This window comes from Phlebotomus argentipes, unplaced genomic scaffold (assembly GCF_947086385.1).
Source record: "Phlebotomus argentipes unplaced genomic scaffold, Phlebotomus argentipes genome assembly scaffold_18, whole genome shotgun sequence".
NCBI lineage: Eukaryota > Metazoa > Arthropoda > Insecta > Diptera > Psychodidae > Phlebotomus > Phlebotomus argentipes.
The window spans coordinates 984,703-1,004,632 of NW_026776177.1; the positions used below are offsets into that span (position 1 = coordinate 984,703).

General features: G+C 44.2%; 7 protein-coding genes across 10 annotated transcripts in view; 3 read left to right on the top strand and 4 right to left on the bottom strand.

Annotated features, from left to right (window-relative positions):
* LOC132261153 (arf-GAP with coiled-coil, ANK repeat and PH domain-containing protein 2) overlaps positions 1-19,930 on the top strand; it is a 292,140-nt gene that overhangs the window by 59,551 nt on the left and 212,659 nt on the right. The window contains exon 8 of one of the 3 annotated variants that reach the window (XR_009468409.1): positions 11,173-11,182. The exons of the other annotated variants lie outside the window; for them this stretch is intronic. The gene's annotated coding sequence lies outside the window, so the exon portion shown is untranslated. Of the gene's footprint in view, positions 1-11,172; positions 11,183-19,930 lie in introns of those variants that run through there. 3 annotated transcript variants of the gene reach the window in all.
* LOC132260453 (alpha-(1,6)-fucosyltransferase) lies at positions 88-3,284 on the bottom strand. The gene is made up of 4 exons (XM_059758567.1): positions 2,945-3,284; positions 1,747-2,601; positions 1,527-1,680; positions 88-588 (listed from the first exon to the last, which is right to left on the bottom strand). The coding sequence occupies exons 1-4, from the start codon at positions 3,166-3,168 to the stop codon at positions 97-99; spliced, it is 1,725 nt and encodes a 574-aa protein (XP_059614550.1). The 5' UTR covers positions 3,169-3,284; the 3' UTR covers positions 88-96.
* LOC132260456 (DET1- and DDB1-associated protein 1) lies at positions 3,321-4,129 on the top strand. The gene is made up of 4 exons (XM_059758571.1): positions 3,321-3,465; positions 3,574-3,712; positions 3,782-3,843; positions 3,913-4,129. Exons 1-4 carry the CDS (start codon positions 3,442-3,444, stop codon positions 3,997-3,999), a joined length of 312 nt encoding a protein of 103 aa, XP_059614554.1. The 5' UTR covers positions 3,321-3,441; the 3' UTR covers positions 4,000-4,129.
* On the bottom strand, positions 4,138-6,711 carry LOC132260452 (peptidylprolyl isomerase domain and WD repeat-containing protein 1). Its single transcript, XM_059758566.1, has 6 exons — positions 6,542-6,711; positions 6,285-6,485; positions 6,031-6,214; positions 5,218-5,967; positions 4,562-4,801; positions 4,138-4,501 (listed from the first exon to the last, which is right to left on the bottom strand). Exons 1-6 carry the CDS (start codon positions 6,615-6,617, stop codon positions 4,138-4,140), a joined length of 1,815 nt encoding a protein of 604 aa, XP_059614549.1. The 5' UTR covers positions 6,618-6,711.
* Positions 6,888-7,969, top strand: LOC132259054 (CDAN1-interacting nuclease 1). Its single transcript, XM_059756600.1, has 2 exons — positions 6,888-7,521; positions 7,623-7,969. The coding sequence occupies exons 1-2, from the start codon at positions 7,021-7,023 to the stop codon at positions 7,962-7,964; spliced, it is 843 nt and encodes a 280-aa protein (XP_059612583.1). The 5' UTR covers positions 6,888-7,020; the 3' UTR covers positions 7,965-7,969.
* Positions 7,985-8,784, bottom strand: LOC132259055 (zinc finger protein 706-like). Its single transcript, XM_059756601.1, has 2 exons — positions 8,559-8,784; positions 7,985-8,492 (listed from the first exon to the last, which is right to left on the bottom strand). The coding sequence occupies exon 2, from the start codon at positions 8,477-8,479 to the stop codon at positions 8,246-8,248; it is 234 nt and encodes a 77-aa protein (XP_059612584.1). The 5' UTR covers positions 8,480-8,492; positions 8,559-8,784; the 3' UTR covers positions 7,985-8,245.
* Positions 8,969-15,782, bottom strand: LOC132261160 (ras association domain-containing protein 9). 2 transcript variants are annotated; one of them, XM_059759777.1, is made up of 5 exons: positions 15,422-15,782; positions 10,575-10,733; positions 10,039-10,171; positions 9,843-9,970; positions 8,969-9,774 (listed from the first exon to the last, which is right to left on the bottom strand). In XM_059759777.1, exons 2-5 carry the CDS (start codon positions 10,722-10,724, stop codon positions 9,007-9,009), a joined length of 1,179 nt encoding a protein of 392 aa, XP_059615760.1. In that variant the 5' UTR covers positions 10,725-10,733; positions 15,422-15,782; the 3' UTR covers positions 8,969-9,006. The 2 variants fall into 2 exon arrangements, with proteins under 2 accessions (XP_059615760.1, XP_059615759.1); XM_059759776.1 differs by lacking the exon at positions 15,422-15,782 and adding an exon at positions 11,660-11,935.

Below are 19,930 nucleotides of genomic sequence, written 5' to 3' on the forward strand. Positions count from 1 at the left end.
TACCACAAAATGATGCACTTCCCAAATTGACAGAGAATGAAAAAATACTTGGCCTACGCGTTGTTTCTGCCACTGGGAATGTCTTTTTTTGCTGAGCTACGTCTTCTGGTTGTACGTGGGAAAGTCCGCCACCTCCACTTTGTCCACCACCTTGAAGGAGGGAAAGAGGCCCACTTGATTCGTGCGGGTGTTCTTGCCCTTGGAGAAGCCATTCCAGTGATTCCCCGCAATGCTGATTAGGTCGTTCTTCTGCATCACAATCTCGCGACTGTTGCGCGGCGTGTGCGGCAGCACGGCGCGCCGATTGTGGGCATTTTGGCCGCCATAGTAGTAAATATCGTCCAGTGACTTGAAGCGCTGCGTCGCATCCTCCGTGTGCAGCGTCTGCATGATCTCATAAGCCACGCGACACACTTGTGAGCTGAACGTGCACACGAGATAGTCGGAGAGAGAGAGCAAGTGCGTGTCCAGGATGATGCCATTCAGGGAGAAGTCCGTGTAGCGCGACGACACGGCCGCCATTCGGGCCACATTCGGATCCCCAACGACTTCGTAGTGAGGATAATTCGATCGCGCCTCTTCGATCACCTGAAAAAGGGTGAAAAATTGAGGGTTGTTCAGTCTCACGATTTCGCTCTTAAAAATCCATTCAAATCTCACATAAGAGAATTTAGCACAAGATCGTGAAGTCGCGGGTTCGATTCTCTCGCAATTGTGTTTTTTCACAACTCTTTCTCACTTCCCTTTTCTTTTTCGTGTATTTTCCTTCACTTTGTCGCTTTATATCGGCATTTATCCCTCAATTTTCGCCTAAAACCATCAGCTGATCAGCTGATGAAGCTGAAAAGCTTTCTTTTCGCGTTTAAATTCCTCTCTTTCCTGACCAGGATTACGCCAGGAAGTCAGCTCTCCAAATGAGTATTGTGGAATATGACATTTTTAGCTTTTTTTAAAAGAGTTCTTTGGAGAAGTTTCAAGCCTGAGAAAGGACCTTAAAGCATCAAAAAGAATGTTAGGGAATAAACTTAGAAAAAGAAAAGCAATTCTGAGCCTCAGATGGAGTTATTAGAGATAATTTCTAAGGTTTTTGATTTTTAATTTTATCTTTTCCTAGATTCCCGTCCATTCCTTGATATTCCTGCTGAAGTGATTCGTCCGTTCTTCACTTCAGCAACCCTCGGTGGGAAAAGTTAATAATGACTTCGAAAAACCGCCCAAAACTGGCACGAAAAGTACTCAACTACAAAAATACAAAGTAATTTGATGGTCTTTTTATACACACAATGATTGATAAATAGTTTATTCATCGTGCGTTTTGACCATGTAGAATTTATTTTCAGACTCTTTCTAGATTACGCTTTTATCACTGCTTTTCTGGGAGGAAATTTAACAACATTGATGAATACGCTAAAAACTCTTTTCTTAAATTTTGTATCTCCTTAATTGGCCAATTAGAGAAACATTTCTCTCTGGAAAATCCATTCATTATCACACACTCACGTTATCTCGCCTTAAATCGCGCTCACCTTGTAATCATCTGAAGCAATATAGACTCTCCGCTTATCAACACTCTGTCGCAGCTCAAGTTGATCGTAGAATTCATCAACGGCTGTCATGTACTCGGCGAGACTGTGAAACGCCGCCTCTGTGCCCACTTTATCGGTGCGTCGGATGTGAACGCTGTCGAGGAATTGGATTAATTAGATAAATTGGGAGCTAATAAAGCCATCTCCGTGCCAAACTCACCCAACAATGGGATTCTTGAAGCCCAGATTCCGGATTCCAGTGTCCAGCATCTGCTGTGTGGACGCTTGTGGTCGCAGCAGGTATTTGAGGAACTGGCCGACCCACCACACGAACGGATCGCCGTGAATGCGCGTGAGACGCGGCGCCAGATCGGCTGGAATGGCGAGCGGCAGGTGTTCAGGTCGCGGATGCAGGGAATCAATGATGGGCAGCGTGAGGACCTGGGTTGAGGGCTTCCCAGGCCAATTGGCGTGCGTCTTGCCATTCACATCCACACACGTTTCCGAGACAGGCTGGAAAATCTCCTCCCATCCGGCCTTGTGATATCGCCAGCCCTTGGACTTGAGGATGAGCGTTCGCTCAGTGGCGTAGGCCATGATGAAGCAGTACACGACGTGATGCAGCTGACAACCGTAGCCACAGCCCTTGTTCAGGCGACACACAATCTTCCTGGCATTGCTACAGTCCGCGGGATTCTGCAGTCGATGCAGTCTCTGCTGCACGAGGTTCGACAGATTCCTGAATTCCTGCTCGCGCCACTGCTCGTGTCCGTCCGATCGCCTCAGATCCTCGATGTCCGTGAGGAGGGAACCCTTGTGCTCCCTCAGCAGCTTCATCGCCTCGTCAACGGCGCTCACCACCTCGGGATTGGCCGTCTTGGCACGAATCTTGATGCTGCTCATCTCCGCATTCACGAAATTGTACATCTCCTGCGTGTTTGTGTAAATCCGACGGAGGAGATTATCATACTCTGCCGGCGGTGCGCTCTGGGTTTTGCTGCCTATCAGACTCTTTATCTTCACCTCTATCTTCTGCGCCAACTCCTTCTTGTCCTGCTCGTCGAAATTGCCATCCCTGGAAGGAGAGAAAATGCATTAGAAAAACTGGCTTTTAAGTGATCAAATCAGTGCGTCTCGATGGAGAAGTAATGAGAGAAAATAAGTGATTCCCAGAATCAGGAATACTATATTTAGAAACCGGTTTAACTTAAGTACTTCTCCCGAACTCCAGGCACTGATCTCTGCAGATTTTATGCAAATTTCCCACACCGGAAGCTTCAGTCCTATATTTGGCCATTCTATGCATTCTGTAGCGTTTATAATCTTGGTTTAAGTGGACAACAAAGCGATCTGTTCACTCGCAAACCTCCCGGTGTGCTTCCAGGAACGCCCTGTCATCGGGACACGTATGTACTCACTCCAGATGCTCCCGGAGGAGGTTCTCGATGTGATTATTGTTGGACTCGAGCATGTTGACGTAGGAAATGGCCCTGTTGAGCCTCCGCAAGTCATTCTCCATCAAGTGTTTACTATTGCTTCCGGACGATGTGAGATTTGTGAGCGACAGCAGAACCGTGGCGCCCCACAGAATTATCACAATAATGAACCATTGCACGCGACTGCTCAGGTTGAGGGCGCGCATCGTGGCCAGCCTCGCCGTGCCGAGTGGAAAGTATCACTGGGGAGTTCACACTGCTTTTCCTCCCGCATGAAAAGCCGCGGCACGATCGATCGGAATTATGTGTGTCGAACAGTTTTGCTGTCAGTCCGCCATTGTCCGACAAATTTCTGACAGTGTTTTTGCACGCCAAAAGCATAGAGATTTTCCAGGACGCCTTTTTCCACGAGCTTTTCCACCGCACCAGCAATCTCCAGTGATCTTGTGGGTGAAAGGACGCAGGTACAAAAGGAGAAAATGAAGACTGTAAAGGCCGATCAGGTGAGTTGCGAGGGGGAAAAACGAAAAACCTTCGCACTGTTTTGCATCGACTGTCTTGTGCTGATTGCCCCTTCTCGGGCCCTGAGGGGCTCTTTTTCTCGTTGCCAGACCATCACGGAATTCCTCAAGGATCTGCCCTCGTACAATGCCAAGAACTTTGCTCTCTTCAACACAGAAAACGGCCTGCGGACGTCCTCAAAGCGACCGCCAGTGTACCTCCCAACTGTTGACGTTCCAGCTGAACAAAGTAATTAAATTTGTGCTCGCAAGGCTGAATTTCTCACTCACAAAAACCCCCCGATTTCTCTCTTCCCAGTCATCGTGACGGAGAAGAAGAACATCCTTCTGAGATACTTGCACCAGCAGTGGGACAAGAAGGTAATCCGGAAGCGTGCAAGCGAGTCTCGTCCTCAAGCTCACTGTTTTTCCCGTGGGTTTTTCTTGCAGAACACCGTGAAAAAGCGAGACCACGTGGGAGATTCCGTGGAGGCGAACCGCAAGAGACCGCGACTGGACAGGGAGACCTCCAACTGAGCACCCCTTCTCAACGTCCCAGACTTCATGGTGTGATTTCTTCTGTTTTTTCATCATCAACTTCTTTTCTTTTTGTGCCCAAGCGGCGCGTCGTCTCTAATCTTTAAGAATAAATTATGTGTAATGGAAGTATAGATTCTAGTGCAGCTTTATTGACACAATCTTCACATCGTCGTAGGGTTTGTCCGACTTGGGATTCGTCTTCACATTGCAGATATTCTGCACCACTTCCATGCCCTTCAGCACTCTCCCGAAGACCGTGTGCTTGTTGTCCAGCCACGGCGTCGGCAGCACGGTGACGAAGAATTGGCTGCCGTTCGTGTTGGGGCCCGCATTGGCCATGCTCACCGTGTAGGGCTTGTCGTGCTTCAGCGTGGCCACGAACTCGTCCTGGAAGTCCGAGCCCCAGATGGACTTGCCGCCAGTGCCCGTGCCCGTGGGATCGCCCGTCTGGATCATGAAGCCCTTGATCACTCGGTGGAAGATGTGGCCGTTGTAGTAACTGGAGGATTGACTGATTAGCGTCCCGCAGCCTCAAAATCTAGTTTATCGTCCAACTTACCCATTTTTGCTGTGCGTGCAGAAGTTCTCCACCGTTTTCGGACACTGATTGCCGAAGAGCTTCATGTAAATGTCGCCCATTGTTGTGTGAATTGTGGCATTGTCGTAGATGATCTGACTTCCCTGCGCGTCGGACACAGAGATGATGTCTTCCTTGGAAGGTTTCTCATTGAAGATGTCTCGATCGCTATTCTGCACATAAAGTGGCGATCTGCGGCTATAAAGATAGAATCGTTGCTTCCTGGAAACAAAGAGAAAACAAATTTTGTGATTACGATCCAAAAGACCCAAAAAAAAGATGCTATAAATGCGATTCACACCTTTTCTCCTCACAAAATGTCGTTCAAGTCAAGTAATTTCCCACTTCTGAATTTAAAAAACATATTCTTCTTGAATGCTTTCTCTTAAATCCAGAAAAATGTTGAGAATTTTGCTTAGCTTCGCTAAAAAGCGTCTAATCGCCATGACGCTTTTCGAGAGAATGATCGAATGACGATCGACAGAACGCGAGAAACGACAAATTTCTAGCTTTTCTAGCACTCCTTGCCCTTCACGAAAGGACACAGAAATCCACCCTCTCACCTTGAACATTTCCTAGACATTTCCAAGGCTGTCTTGAGATAAATCGACGAACTGTTTCTACTTTTGTTTACTCACTTGTAAGCCGTTGCGAAGAGTGTTGGATCATTGGCGATCGATTGAAGTGTTGGATTCTCAGACGCTTCCTGTTCCATCGTGATGGCGCCCTTTGTCCTCCTCACTTTTCCCTGATACAGTGAAATGTGCAGCGGCCGGAGATTGTCGCTACTGCCCAGAATCTTGACGCACTTATTCGTGTCAATATTCACCAGCTTCACGCCCAACATCGTCGAGTACAGAATAAAGTGTCCGCTCCTGTCGAAGACTACATTAGATTGGGAAAGCTTGTCCGACTTCTCCAGATCCTTCTCATTGGCCATTCGTCGGCCGAACTCCATGTTCGGCAGCGTGGGATGTTCCTGATGGCGCTCGGAGAATCTCGCCAGCGATTCGTCATACACGCGCAGAAGTTTGCCCGAGAGGAAGGAAAAGACTCTCACCATCCGATCCGATGACAGAGTGGCAAATTTCCGACCATCTTCGCTGAATTCCAGACTGGAAACTATGGTTTTCTGCTTGGCGAACTCGAAGAGACTCGTGTCGAGTTTCGACTCGAAGGAGACGATTTTGCTGGGGAAGGAGTACTCATTCCTAGGCCCTGTGCAATACTCCAAAATCCCTCTAGTGTCCACAGAGACGACAATCTCGAAGATGGGATTGTATCGCAGGATAATAACGGGCGCCGTGTGGAGTTTGTCAAATGTGTGCAAGAGTTTGTTGTCTCCTTTGCCGTCATAAACGTAGATCGCATTGGAATCTGTGTCTGTCCTGCAAGGAATACGGAGAATAATTAGTTTCCCGGGAGATTGCAATGCTGAGACTCTGACTTACACCATCAAACTGGCTATTACGTCGGATCCTGAGTAAGTCCACTCCGTACATTTGGGCACATAGTCCACCCGGATCATGTTAATCATGTCAAAGTTGATGACATCAAAGACTTTGATGCTCTTGTCCACAGAAGCGGTGCACAGAAGATTCCCCTGACAATCCACAGACACACTCGTGATGGCATCTGCAAGAAAATGACATTGTAGACGGAGTCTTTGTGGGGCGAAATGCATCAAAATCGTCCTGGAACTCACTCAAGTGACTCCGGAAATGCTTCACAAACTCCACTCCCTCTTCCATCTTCTTCCAGAACTTTATGTGTCCATCCACGCTGGCTGTGACGATGAAATCCGTCTTGGTCGTCACCACGTGCGTCACCACATCCCTGTGCATGTAGCTCTTCTCGTAGGAGTCGGAATTGGGCAGATCGGCCAGATAGAGATCCTCATGATCCACTGGAAAAGACGAGGGAAGTTAGTAAACATAACCCAGAAAGCAGATTTTCACTCACATCTCCGTCGTTTCACAGGCGCTCCGGGTGTCTCCTGCTCCTCAGGCTTGGCGTCATTTGAGCTATCATCGGACATGGCGGAGAGGCGTATATTTGTCCAGGAAACAAGAGAAATGCAGGAAAAACAGTGCTGGATGTGCTGAGAAAACGTAAACAACACTGACAGGGTGGGGAAACTGAACGCTGTCAGTCCGCAGTTCGACAATCAGCAGTTTGAAGAATTGTCGATCAACGGAAATAATTTTCCAGGGATATTTTCCGTAAAATCAAGACTAAACTATTGAAAAGATGATGGAATTCTTAATAAATCCCTCATTTGTCTTTGTCTGCTCCTGATCCGTGGAAATAAATTCAAAAATTGTGATATTCCTCTCTTTCTGATCCTTTTTTTACAGTGTCGATCAGCTGTGACTTTGGGATTGTTTACAAACTGTTGGGGTGGCTTTTCTGGTGGAGAATCTCGTGAAAATCTTGCGAAAATGGTGGTTTTAAGTGTGGAGAAGTACAACAATATTGTGGAGTTCATCAGAAACTTCCGTGGTCTGATGATAGACTGCGAGAAGGAGCTGCAGAAGGCTTTCCCTGAGTTCTCCGACACTCCTCAAGTGCTGGCCAGCATTCTCTCTCGGGAGGTGCAGGCTCGTCTCAAAGGCACTTACTACGTCATCCAGGCAAAGTCTGCGCATCTCCTGCAGCAGTTTGAGAAGCAGAGCAAGGAGAATCCGCACAGTGATTCTCTGCTGCTGGAGATGTCAGTGGATTTGAGATTCTCTCCCGTGGGTCTGGCCAGATTGCTGCTGATGGAGAAGTACAAGGGCTCCCGCACGAAGAGTGACGTGAGCAACATGGTGAAGAATCCGTACTTAATTCCCGATGCGGCTCTCGGGATGAACGTCCGGAAGTGCCTGTTCAACGACAGCTTCGACGGTCCGCTCACGGACTTTATTCGGCGCTTCGTGGGCGAAGAGCATGAAATTCGAGTGAGTCAATACTCGCGTGTGATTGATTACTTTACGACGATCGCTTATCAGTGATGTTGCGATGTGGAATTGAGGGAAATTCATGCTCTCTTCACTTGCAGCTGAAGCAAATGGCCAAGGATGCTGGCCTGGTGTTCAATGATGAGGGCGATTTGAGGCGGACGGGCTATGACAAGACGCCAGATCTCAAGCTGGCTATTCCCTGTCTCTATCGAGGCGTGCCGATTCACTGGATCGAGAGCAAGGCGCTCTTCGGCGACACCAGCAATCACGAGAAGTACGTGCGTGAGCAGCTGTCGTGCTACCGCAATCGCTTCGGCGCGGGCATCGTCATCTACTGGATGGGCTACGTGGAGAGCGTCCTGGGCTGTGATAACGACATGATCTTCGTGAGGGACACGTTTCCGGAGGCGAGTGAGTTGACGCTGCTTAAGATTTGTTAGCACGTTTTTTTCTTTTTTATTACAATACACGGCAATTTATATAAAATGAAATATCACTATTGGCAATGCGACTGAAGAGTGTGTGACGATGAACTGTGGAGAGGAGGACTCTCGGAGAGATGGTGGAAAAATGAAAAGACAGATTTCACCCGACTCGTGAATGGCTATTTCTTTTCCCCTCTAAAATGTGTGTAACATCTGCGTTACATGCGTGCACATGAGAGAGTCCTGATCGTGTGATGGTGGAAGGGAGGGATTGAAAACGGGAGGATCAAGAGGTGCTAGACATCTTTGAGATCGGCCGGGAGTTCTGACTTTGGGTGTTTGTTCTCGAAGTGCTGTTTGTAGGTCTTGGGATCCGGCATCTGTGCCTTGCACACATTGCAGACGTGGACGAGGGCTTTCTGGGCGGCCTTCTTCTGCTCATTGGCATTGTGTCCCTGCTGCTTCTTCTGCTTGGCCTGCTTCTCCTGCGCCTTCGCCTGTGACTGCAGCTTCTGGTGCCCGCGAGCCATTCTGCTGTGTCTTCTGCAATGAGAGAAACATCGCATGATCGTCTCTTCTCTTTGTGATGCCCCTTCTTCGGCCACTCACATGAGGTGTCCCTATTTCTCGTGCCACACTCTCTCCAACTTCCTACGGCCTATTGCACGGGTATCCGATGATTTTGGGGCTCACGGCCAAATGCAGTCCAAGTGGGAGTGTTGTGGATGCGGAGGTGAAAGATAAAAGGAGGATTGCAGTGAAAATTGGTGAGAAATTCCTGTGGAATGCAGAAATTCTGTGAAAGCACTACACAGCGCAATGCTCTTGACAGTTTTTGGCACAATTTCCGTGGCGCCTCTCGCGGGATTTGCGCGAAGCCGCCGCACGCGCTTCTCCAGTTTCGAATGGCAAAACATAGAATAACCGTCGCTTGCCATGCTTTTTTCCGCGAGAATGAAAATACAAAGCGCTTTCATTTCTGCATAAATGCAAAAATTAACAATAAGAGACCCTCTAAGTGTATTAAAAAATGCCAAAAATTTATTATGATTGTTTCTCAAACAACTATTGTATCGTTGATATCACAAAATTCATTGATATTGTCAACAAATTCACTCTCCATGAACAATCTCTTCAGCTCATCTTCGCCAAAGCCACTCACGATGTCACTCTCGATCATCATGCTCTTGAGATCCTCAATGATTGAGTGGGTCTCCTGGATCTCCAGCTTCGTTCTGAACAGCTCATCTTCACTCTTGACAATTTCTTCAGTGCATTTCTGCAGATTTTTCTGCACACGCTCAATATTTTTCCCAGATTTCAAGTCTGTGTCAATGTAAATTTCATTTTGGCGCTTATATTCCTGGTTTTTCACTTCCAAATGCTCTATGAGCTCCTCTTCTCGATGCAATAAAGTCTTCAGGTCGTACATTTTGGCCACGATTTCCTTCCGAATGGTGTGAAATTGTAGGGAAGCTCTCTTGAATTCCGGTGGAATGGCAAAGTCGGATAATTTCTTAACAGGTGTTGAAGATTTGCCAACATTTTCGAGTTTCAAGCCAACAGAATGCACTCCACTGTCCAAATCATCACACTCATCGCGATCTCTCTTCTCTGCGAGTGCCTTTGTGGTGTCTTCGAGAAAAGTGTCCATCAAAATCTTCTTCCCACTCGGATTGCGCTCATCGAAAGCCTCGAGGTGCTCTTGAATGATTTTTCCTTGATTCAGAACGCGCCCAACGAGTTTCTTCAGTCTCTTGTACTTTTCCCTCTTGTTTGATGTTTTCTCTTCAGTCCTTCGGGCAATTTTCAGTCTGAATTTCACCTTTTGGTATAGAAAAGAAAAACAACACATTAGCAATGCAGCGTGCAATTAATTTCATACTATTTCACCTCATTTCTCGCCTCACCCCACGCCAGCCACAGGGGTGAAATCAACGTATCGCCGGATAATGGTTGTTCCGCAGAGCGCCATTTTTCTGTTATCACGTAATCTCTGACATCACGCGACGCTGCGACATCTGCAAAAGCATCGCCATGTTTCAGTCCCAACCCAGTATAATGTGTGAAATCTTGCTGGGGTGAATACCTTTCGGGGTGTTTTTCAGCTCATCCTCGATCAGGGCTTGTATGAGATCGCGACACGTTGTGGCTTCATTGATACCGGAAATGTATCTCGGTTCACCGCAGATCCAAATCGGGATCTCGTCATCTGCTTCCGGCTGTGGAAAAAGAGTGAGAAAATGTAATGCATAACTTTTAATGCTTCCTTTTTAGGGGTTAATGATCGAAATAAGTATGATTGTTGTCTATTTATAATTCTAAACATTCTAAATACAAAAAAAAACACTTAACCCCGTGATATCTTGTGCAGCTCTTGACGTCAGAAGCGTATTTTCTCCCCCTTAAAGGTGTGAATGACACCCTCTCGAATGGTTTTATAATAATAATAATAATAGTGGAAAGTTTTGAAAATTTCAGTAGATTAGGGCGCAGTGGTGTTACGAGGAGGGGATGAAGTATTTTTCACCCTCATTGTCAATCATTATGCAAATCAGGAGGGTCACACAAAAGCCATCGTTTGCGACATACATAACTATGGCAAGGTGTATAAACTATTTTTACCTGAATGGCTGTAGTTGAGGTGCATATTGATTTTCCCCTCAATGGACTTTCTTTTGGCTGGCCATGGGGTAAAATTGGACTGTAGCGACTCAAGTCTGAGGCTGAAGCAGCGACGTTTTCGTGTAATAACGTTGAGTTTTGCGGCGCCATTTATCAGCACTAAAATATTTAATCAATAAAAGCGAGGGGTTAGTGTATATAGCGGTGTGGGGGGATCACATATAGCAATTTCTCAACTAAAGCTCTGCACACCAGAACACGAAAGGCACGTATTATTGTGGTGATGGAGAGTACAGTGATTTTTGAGAACGATAAACTAATTTCATGTAGCCGTGTAGCGCAGCTAATCTAACTACCTTCCCATATAGGCGTCTCGTTTTCTTTTCAAACTACCCTCGCACCCCTTCCGCGGTCCTCGCCCCCGGGCGCCACCCACTGGGAGAGACGCTAAACACGCCCCGGTGGCGGGAAATTTTATGTACAAAGGTAGAAAAAGAGGAGGTGTATTAGAATTAGCATTGATTTATACCACCCACTCGGTGGATATAAATTTCCCACCCACTTTCTCAGACGTCGAAGTGACTTGAGAGGGTGAGAGAGTGAGAGAGCTATTAATTTTTCACTCCAGACCAGAAAGTCATTCATCAATTTATATGTTCTCTTCCAATTCTCTACCACCATTAAATAACCTTGATTGCATCAATTGGACGAATCCTCTTTCACGAAAAGTTTTATCAATAACTTATTCTTGTCCTCACCATGGAAATTTTTTAGCAAGGGAGAGCGACAGTGAAAGTTACGGGGCTTTTGCGGGGGTTTTGCGGTGTTTTTTCCCCCCTTAATCTCTGCTGATCGATGATGTCCTGTAAATTGTCTAACGATGGCACCAAAGGATCCACAGATACTCTTGCAAAAACACTGTGAATTCTCCCAGTGCCAAGGTTCTCCAATTTATGCTGAGTGTCGCCAGAAGATCGTCACTACAACTGTGGGGTCTGGACTTTGGACAAAGGGTGAAGAAAGAAGTTTTGTGGATTCTATCAAAGTGTGGGAAGGTGAAAAAATAAACATTAGAATTTACTTACGGGCTTGATTTTTTCCCAACAACGCCCACACGGGGAACCACCCCAGAATTGAAGCACTATTTTGTCCTACTTGAATTATTGATAGGATCACCTCTTTTTTCGTTCGATCTGTATTTCGAGGGTTGGAAGACCCTGTCCGGAAAGGCGCACGAGAAACATTATGAGAGAGAGGAATTGTCTGTGAGTTACTGGCTTGACGAGAGACTCTAACCACAACTGTCCCCTTGGGTGCAATTTGGCAAACTCTGGATCACGGAGCTTCCTGGCACAGTCGAGAGGGCCAAATGAAGCCCTCGGGCGCACCAAAGAACCGCGGCTGCCGAAGGAATTGTTTGGCGGTGTGTTGCTAAAGTAACTCCTTCTGTTTTGCCACGGAGTATCCTTGACAACTCCACCAAACGACTCACGAGGCTCCACTGGAGCGAGTGAGAAGGGACGAAAAAAACTATTTAACTAAAATACATACTCGCGATTGGAGTGTGAGAGCTAGCGTGACTAGAGGAGCCATGTTTGGTGGGCGCCAGCCACCCTCTCGCGGCTCCGTGCGATAGAATTCAATTTTTCCAGCCCCGTTCTGGCAAAAGTTTCAAAAGAACCCCAAAGATGGAAATGAAGCGCGATATTTGTTACGTAAGGACCGAAAGGCCTTTTAAAATGTGAGTTCATTAGTTGCCAAGATTCATTGCTAAGCAATAAGTGCAATATAAGATGTCTGAAATCTTGGCTAAGAATTGTTCACGGAAAAGTACATAATTTCATCTAGGAATGCTTTTAATAGTGCAGCTAGAAAGGCAAGTCACGGGGAATAATGTGTGGCTTCTTGTTTGAATAGTGTCAAAAATTTCATGGAAAATTACGCGGAATTTAGCAGAGCAGTCTGAAAAATTGCCAAAACAGTCTTTGTGTGATAATAAAAACGCGGAGGAGTGTAAAAATACACATAACAGCGTGTAGAATAGCTAGACGTGGGTGCGCATTTTCACCTGTTATGCCCATTCCTCATCTTCTCTTTTTCGGCTCTTTTCCATGCCCATCAACACTAGCATTTCGCGCGACGAAGAATCACACGCACACAGAAGCTGACTTGTGGGTTAGAAACTTGTACAACACAATTAGACTCCGGGCTGGAAGATTGTTAAATCGAAATAGCAACATAATTTTGTTGTCCTTCCACCCGTGCCGCGACAAAAAGTCCCCATGTCACGCGGAAAACACCAACAAAAGACACCCAATTCTGGGTATATTTTCTCTCTTTCGTCGTCTAAAGCCTTTTTCCACCTTTTTTCCCTTTGCGTTCTTCGTGCTGTGTGTGTGGGTGTTGGTTTGGGAAAAAGGTAGCGAGCAAGAGTGGAAAAAAAATGGGAATGACGCCAAGAGGGGAGGATGAGTGACGATTTAATAGTGAGGGTGGCTAGGGAGGGTTATTGCTTAGCACGAAGAGGTAAAATATGAAAAAATTATACTACAAGTCACAAAAATGGCGATCCAGAGACATGCACAAACCCTCCCCAGTATTTTTTTCTTCACCACATAAAACCAATTCCCACTCCACGCCTCTTTCCCACTTCCCCCAAAAAAACATACATGCTCACTTTGGGGAGGAATACAAGAAAACATATTTAACGATTTCAGCAATGACGAGTGAAAAAAAGCCTCCCAACCCAGCGCCAAAGGGGCGGCAAAAGCTATCGCCGGAGTCCCAGAAGGAGTGTAATTTTCGATTAAAAACACCGTCCACACAAATAAATAAATGCATCGAGGGTGGGTGGGGTGAGAAGTGCATTAAATGGTGACTTCACATATTGGAAATTCTATTTAAAACAGCCCCGGCGACCGAGTTCCAAGAACCGGCCGGCTGTCGCGACGGCTTTCGTGTGAGGCAATTCTTAGAATTCACCCGTACACAAATATTTAAATTAGGGGTAAGTGGGGCAGCTTCAGATTCAAAATGCTGTTCCAACTTTAGGATTTTTTCTTGAAAAATCGACTAAATATATTGAAATAATCACAACGCTCAAATAAACTCTTGTTTATTGAGCTTCAGAAAATGCCTTTCATTGGGCATTAAAACTGATCCTTTTTCCTCTAAAGGAGAATGAAAATAATATTGTAATTAATCTGAAACTGCCCCGCACGGGGATGTTTCGGATTGCTCTGGGGCAGCTTCAGATTTTCACTTATATTTCCTTAATTCCATGTGGAATTGTGATCCGGACAAATAATCACTTTGGTTTCTAATTACACACTGAACTGTTTATCCATCGCTTATTATTTTCGGACTTTGGCCTTGGCGTAAAGTGGCGAGATTGCCGTCATTTTTCTGTCGCGGTGTGCTTGAGCGCCGCGAAATGGCTCTCGAAATTTGCCTATCAGTGATTTCGCGTGTATTTTTTTTTCCACTAAGAAGTCGTTAACGTGATGAACAATGCAGCACAGAACGGCACTTGTGAAAAATCTTCAATATTTCCACAAGAAAATTCGACGTGATGTTGCGTCAGACTGTCAGAGCGCGCTGTGTCAGTCCGTGGGATCCGAAATGCCCCGTGGGTGTTTGTGTTTTCCACCACCACTGAAAGGGCCGTGAGGAGGAAAAGTTCGGGCATATTTAGAATCTCTACTTAATCTCAAAACTTTGATTGGTTTCACGCGAATTGTGGCTTTTTTAATGGAGAAAACACGCAATCAATCGGCAGCAAAATTCTAGTTTGTGAGTGATTTTCATTTTCACTTATTTATCTAAACAGTCAAGGCAATCCTGTGCAAATTTTCGTCAATTGTAGTCCTTAAGGACTACAAACATTGTGTGAAGACCAGGAATTTATTCATGCAAAAATCTCTGAGAAAATTAAGAAATCTGAAGCTGCCCCAATCTGAAGCTGCCCCATTTACCCCTACCTTCCGTGATGAGGGTATAAAAGCTCAAAGTAAAAGCTTTGGGGAGCGGAGTGTAACTTGCAATGCAATTTTCAATCAATTATTCCACTTGTGAATGTTGTCTAAAGTACAGGTTGAGTGCATTAATATATTATAAACGAAAGAATTGAAGGAGGAGTGAATGGATTTTTGTTTCTGAATGTCTTTGCATTGATTTCCTCATACTCATAGAGGAATATCATTCAATTTTTCAATACAATTGGCTACTTGTGGTTCTAATTTCGCTCTTTAGGCATTTTTAATTTCATAAACACATTTTACGTAATTTAATCGTATTCAATTTTAGAATAATTTCACATTAATAAAAAGTCACCATGTTTCCTCACTTTTATATCTGACTTTCCCATTGAATTACATTAAAACTCAACTCATTAATCAACACTTGAAAACCCCTTTTGGTAATTTTTTCATCATAAATTCGCTGCTCTTCTCAAATCCTATTGAAAATATTGAAAAATGCACTTTTCCGCTCGATTTTTTGCCAGCAATATCACTCAACACAACACTCTCGATGAAACTGTGGGGCTGAATTGAAAATGCCTGTGCATTATACGCCCCAATTGGGGTTAAAATTTAAATGTCATTCATTCTCATGGGATAATAGAAAATTTAACATCCAACAAAGGTCAGCGATTCCGAAGTGTACAGTCTGTTGTCCTTTTTGTATTCCAATCCCAAAAATAGATTGACTCTTGTCTGGCCTCACAAGAGATGTCTCTCTCTTTTGTCTCAAATTTCCATGTGGGTTGTTTGTGTGGAAAAAAATCTCATGTGTTGGATCTCTCTTGCGGTGTCGACAGAGTCGCTGGGAAGCAAACAATAACTCACCTCATCACTTCCGGAGTGCTCCGGTGCGGGCACAAAAGATTCCAATTACCGGGATGGTGGCTCAGAACTGTTTAATTGACGGTGATGTAATTGGGGAATTAGCGCTGCGATGCGATATGTCGCCGGAGTCGGTGTTGTGCGTGGGGAAGACACTAATCTCGGGTGTTTCTCGCCAATGGACTTGGCCGGGGGTGTCACTCAGGTGGTCGGGTCAAACACCAGAGCACTACTGAGGCAACCGATGGACTTACTAGTGGCTAAAGGTGATAGTTTGACGGATTACAAGCGCGACTGAGTGGACGATGGTGTAACGAACAGCGAGAGACCTATGGTTTGAATTAAATTTCAGGCCCATGCAAGAGAGTGAGGCAGTGGTGAAGGAAAAAAAATTATGCTCGCCGTATTTTTTCGTGTGTGCGTTTCGGGAGAATAAAAGAAAAATGTGTAACATGGGTAGGGAGGGTGTTCGGCCACACATATATATGTAAAATGTTTCACTGTGTATTCACGATTGTATTTACATAATGTACCTGGCACACGCTATATAGTCTTTTCGGGCTGTTGAAAAATTATATTCTGGAAAATGTTTTCCTTTCTGGGCGCTGGTGGAGAGGAAAGTTGAGTCAATACGCCAAGAGGTTTTCCTATCCTCCTGTGGTTCTACGATGGTTCTTAGGAGCTCATCGCAAGTGGTGCACAGGTAAAAAAAAAGGGTAGAATCTAATTAATAATCTCACCCCTTCGGGTGCTCGAAACTAGCATATTCATGAGGCAAATGCCGTGGCGTAATGGCTCTGATGGTGTGGGTGGGACCGCGGAGACTTTCGATTAATCACAAAATATATTGATCAATTTCTCGCCACGATTCTAATCACTTTGCGGGACACAAGCGTAGCGAAGAAGTCCATTGTCTCCGCCAGAGAGGCACTTTCTCAACTGAATACAACTATAATGAGTCAGGTGGTTGGCCACAAGGTGTTTTCCGTTGATATTTTTACACAAAAAGTCATACATTCTGGCGGTAACTCTCTTTTTGCCTCCCGTGAGACCCAGCAAGGTGAGCAAGCGAGCATGTGTTTGTGCCTTGCAGCTTCGCATCACTGCAGTTGCTGTCTCGTGTTCAGTTTCCCGCCAATTTCATCAATATACACCTCTCCTTGGACTCATCAACTTTATTTCACAGCACCCGAAACAGCCTGCGAAACAGGTGTTGCTTGGCGCGATCATGTCTTGTGCGGAGGATTAGAAGAAGTGCCATAAAGCGTCCCTTTGCAACACACAGTTAAACTTTCTTAGGTCAGGCGAGAGAAGTGTCTGGAAAATTTTGATAAAATTCAATTCTCTTCATGTTCTTTTGTTCGAGAAGGAATTTGAAGAATTTCTTGAAAAAAAAAATTCACATGATTTGCATTGCAAATAATGATGTGAAGTAATATATTTATAAATCCTATACAGACTACAGAACAATTATAAAGATTAAATACTTGCTGAGCCGTACTGGTTATTTTTATTGTACCTATCAATCAAAAGAGACTCACTGTTTGCGTAACTTACAAAATGCATTGTTTCGACGGTGGTTCTGTCTAAATATTAAGCAATTAAGACAAGCAATGGACTCGATTTGTAGCCGAAAAAGAAGCATAATTTGCTCAGGTAATTAGTCTCTATTCTAGAGCGTTCGAGTCGTTCGAGTGTTAAGTAATTTTAGCTGATAAAATGAGTTGATTGATTGTACATCAATTCATCGTATTGAGACACTTTGGTAGACTTATTAAATTTGACTTTATTGCCTCTCAATAAGCAAAGTCACGTACAATGTCCAAAGCTTCTTGTACTTTCTCTCTGCTGTACACCATTAATGTCTCTGCAGTACTTCCCCTTGTCATTAAGTCCTCTTTGTACCTCTTATTCCACCTGCAGACTTGATCTGGCTGCAGTCCATTGCGATCATAGCCTCTCGGCGCACAGCCCTGCCTTTAAAAGGACACCTCACTGTATAATGAAGTATTTTTTTGTACAATCCATTAACGGACAAATAAAATTTACTTCATGCTTGGGTGAATTTTTGCTGTTTTTTCAGCATTCAGTTGAAATTTTATGCTATGGCTGGAGCGAGAAAAAAATTGTTTCACTTGTCGTATAGTCACAGTGCGATGTATATAGAATACGCACACAAGGCACCTGTAAAACTGTTGAGGTGTTGAGAGGCACTCTTTTTTTACGTCCAAAGAAACTTCCATGGTGTAACATGTGTTCTTGCATTGCATTAGCATTTATAATTATATAGTCGCGATTTAATTTTGCATGAATTAATGCGGAGGAGGTTTTATGCGTTCGGTGATCGTGATGTGAGGAAAGTTCTGTTTGGTTGGAAACCTTGTTAAATGTGTATGCTTTCGGCCCAAATTGACTTTCACGCGAGAGACCATGTTCAAATTGAGAGGGAATAAATTTCCCATCGGAAATTCTGCTCTGTGTGTGCGCGGACTTGAAAAGGAGGGGTTGGAGAGGAACAGGAAAGGAATGTTTCGAGGAGAATTCCTTGCCGTATTTCCATAATGAAGATTAATTTAATGGGTTGGCGGCGCTTTCTTCGTGCGCGTCTGAAATCACAATTGAGGTCACAAATGAATTTCTTCCGTGATCGTGAGCTTGAAAGAGTCACTGAAACTCAAACAGTAAAAGTCAAGAATATTTGTGATTCAATTAAATTTATTGCATATATATTTCGTAAAAAAGGAAGGAGTATTTGTAGTGTTTCTCAACAAATAAAGAGCCGTGTGAGTTTTCTGCTGTTTGGATATTTTCCTTCTGCCGTTTGCTTTCGAATGGATATATGACTCTAGTGGCAAACAGAGGGCACGTGTGGCGACAGATTGAGCACATGTTTGTGAGAATTGGCCACAAGGGAAGTACATAAAATGATATTTTTCCAGCCTTTCCGATCTCTTAATAAATTGTGTTAAATAAGAAAACTGTGCCTGTGTACATATGTAAGAGTTCACGGAGATAACATGGGTAGCATTGCGATAAATCACCACACAATCGTCTTAATATTGCGGAACAATCTTTTTCTCGTGTGACAACGATCGCGCTCGATCATCTAATTAACTTGTGGCGCGGTGCGGAATATATGGGAAGAGGTATTGCGAATTGCCGAAGGTCCCCGTCTCGATCACCTGTAATTTGAATGTCACGAAAATGTGTCACAACAGTTGCACTTGATCAGGGACTCGCGAGATGCGATTGTAAAAATTACAACTATCTCAAGCATGTGCGCGCGCGAGATAAAAGCTTACCTTCACGCAAATCATCTAACATGATATACGGCAATGTGGTTCAGTGAAACGCATCGTAATTCTGTCATTTTCTTGGATGGTTTGATCAATGGAAAGAAATTGAAGTGCTCTCATCTTGGAATGTGGGTCAAATAAACATATCGATTGGTTAGTCTTTTTATCAGTACCACGAAATAAAAAAAATCGCATATTATTGAATTGTTCGTCAATAAAAGCCGATCAAGGGCGATTTGTTTTTCTCCTCCAACATGCATGAGTGTCCATTTTTGTTTAATATGATTGCGCGACTGCAAATTAGCGTATATTTCTTGTTAAAATACGTTTTTCGATTGCCTCAGTGATTGTCTTGTTGTGTTCAAATCTCTTCTTTCAGCGATGATTCATACGAAAAATTTAGATAATTTACATCTCTTTAATTATCAAAACAGTTCTGCCGAAGAGATGTGAGCCATCGCGGCCCAGGGGGAGGATTATGCGGAATTGGGCATGAGTGATTGAGTTGTTGGTTGAATGATGAAAATAGTTTTGGTAGCAAAATATTTGCACAAGGCACAGAATCAATAGAGCGACAATGTGACCGTGAGGCAAATTTACATTCACAATTAGAGTGGAAGGCATATCAATTTTTCTATTTTTGCTACAATATTAAAGCTCCATTGAGAAGAGGCATTCAGAGTTGAGAATGCTCTTTGTGTGCAATGATGGTAATTGATTCGTATAATATCGGTTAGGATCAAGAACCGCAAAATTGTGTCAAAATAACAAACATGTTTATATGCATCGAGGTTAAAACAGAAAAACATGGAAATTTTGACATTTTATTTACGAAATTGTAATGTTATTACTTGAGAAGAGTTCAGTGAACCGATTAAAAGTGATCAGATTAAAATGGGGAAATTTATCAATTAACCAATTAAAAGATTACCTAATGTAGAGATTAGGTAATTTTAGGGATTTTAAGAGCAATTTTGCGAAATTCTGTGCCAAATTTGCAGAAAAGTAATCATCCTTGACGAAACTCGGGGGATTTTTTTCTTCTTCTTTCAAAATGAGGAAGAGAATTCGTCATTTGGCTTCTTAAATAAAAACTTATTAGCGTCAAGTGACGATCAAAGTCTATGATAATGAGAATTGTAAGCAGTTATGATCCGAGCGGTGTCTTGTTAATTTTTTTCCCATTTCGGCAGTTATGCCAGTCCGAAAGTTGACT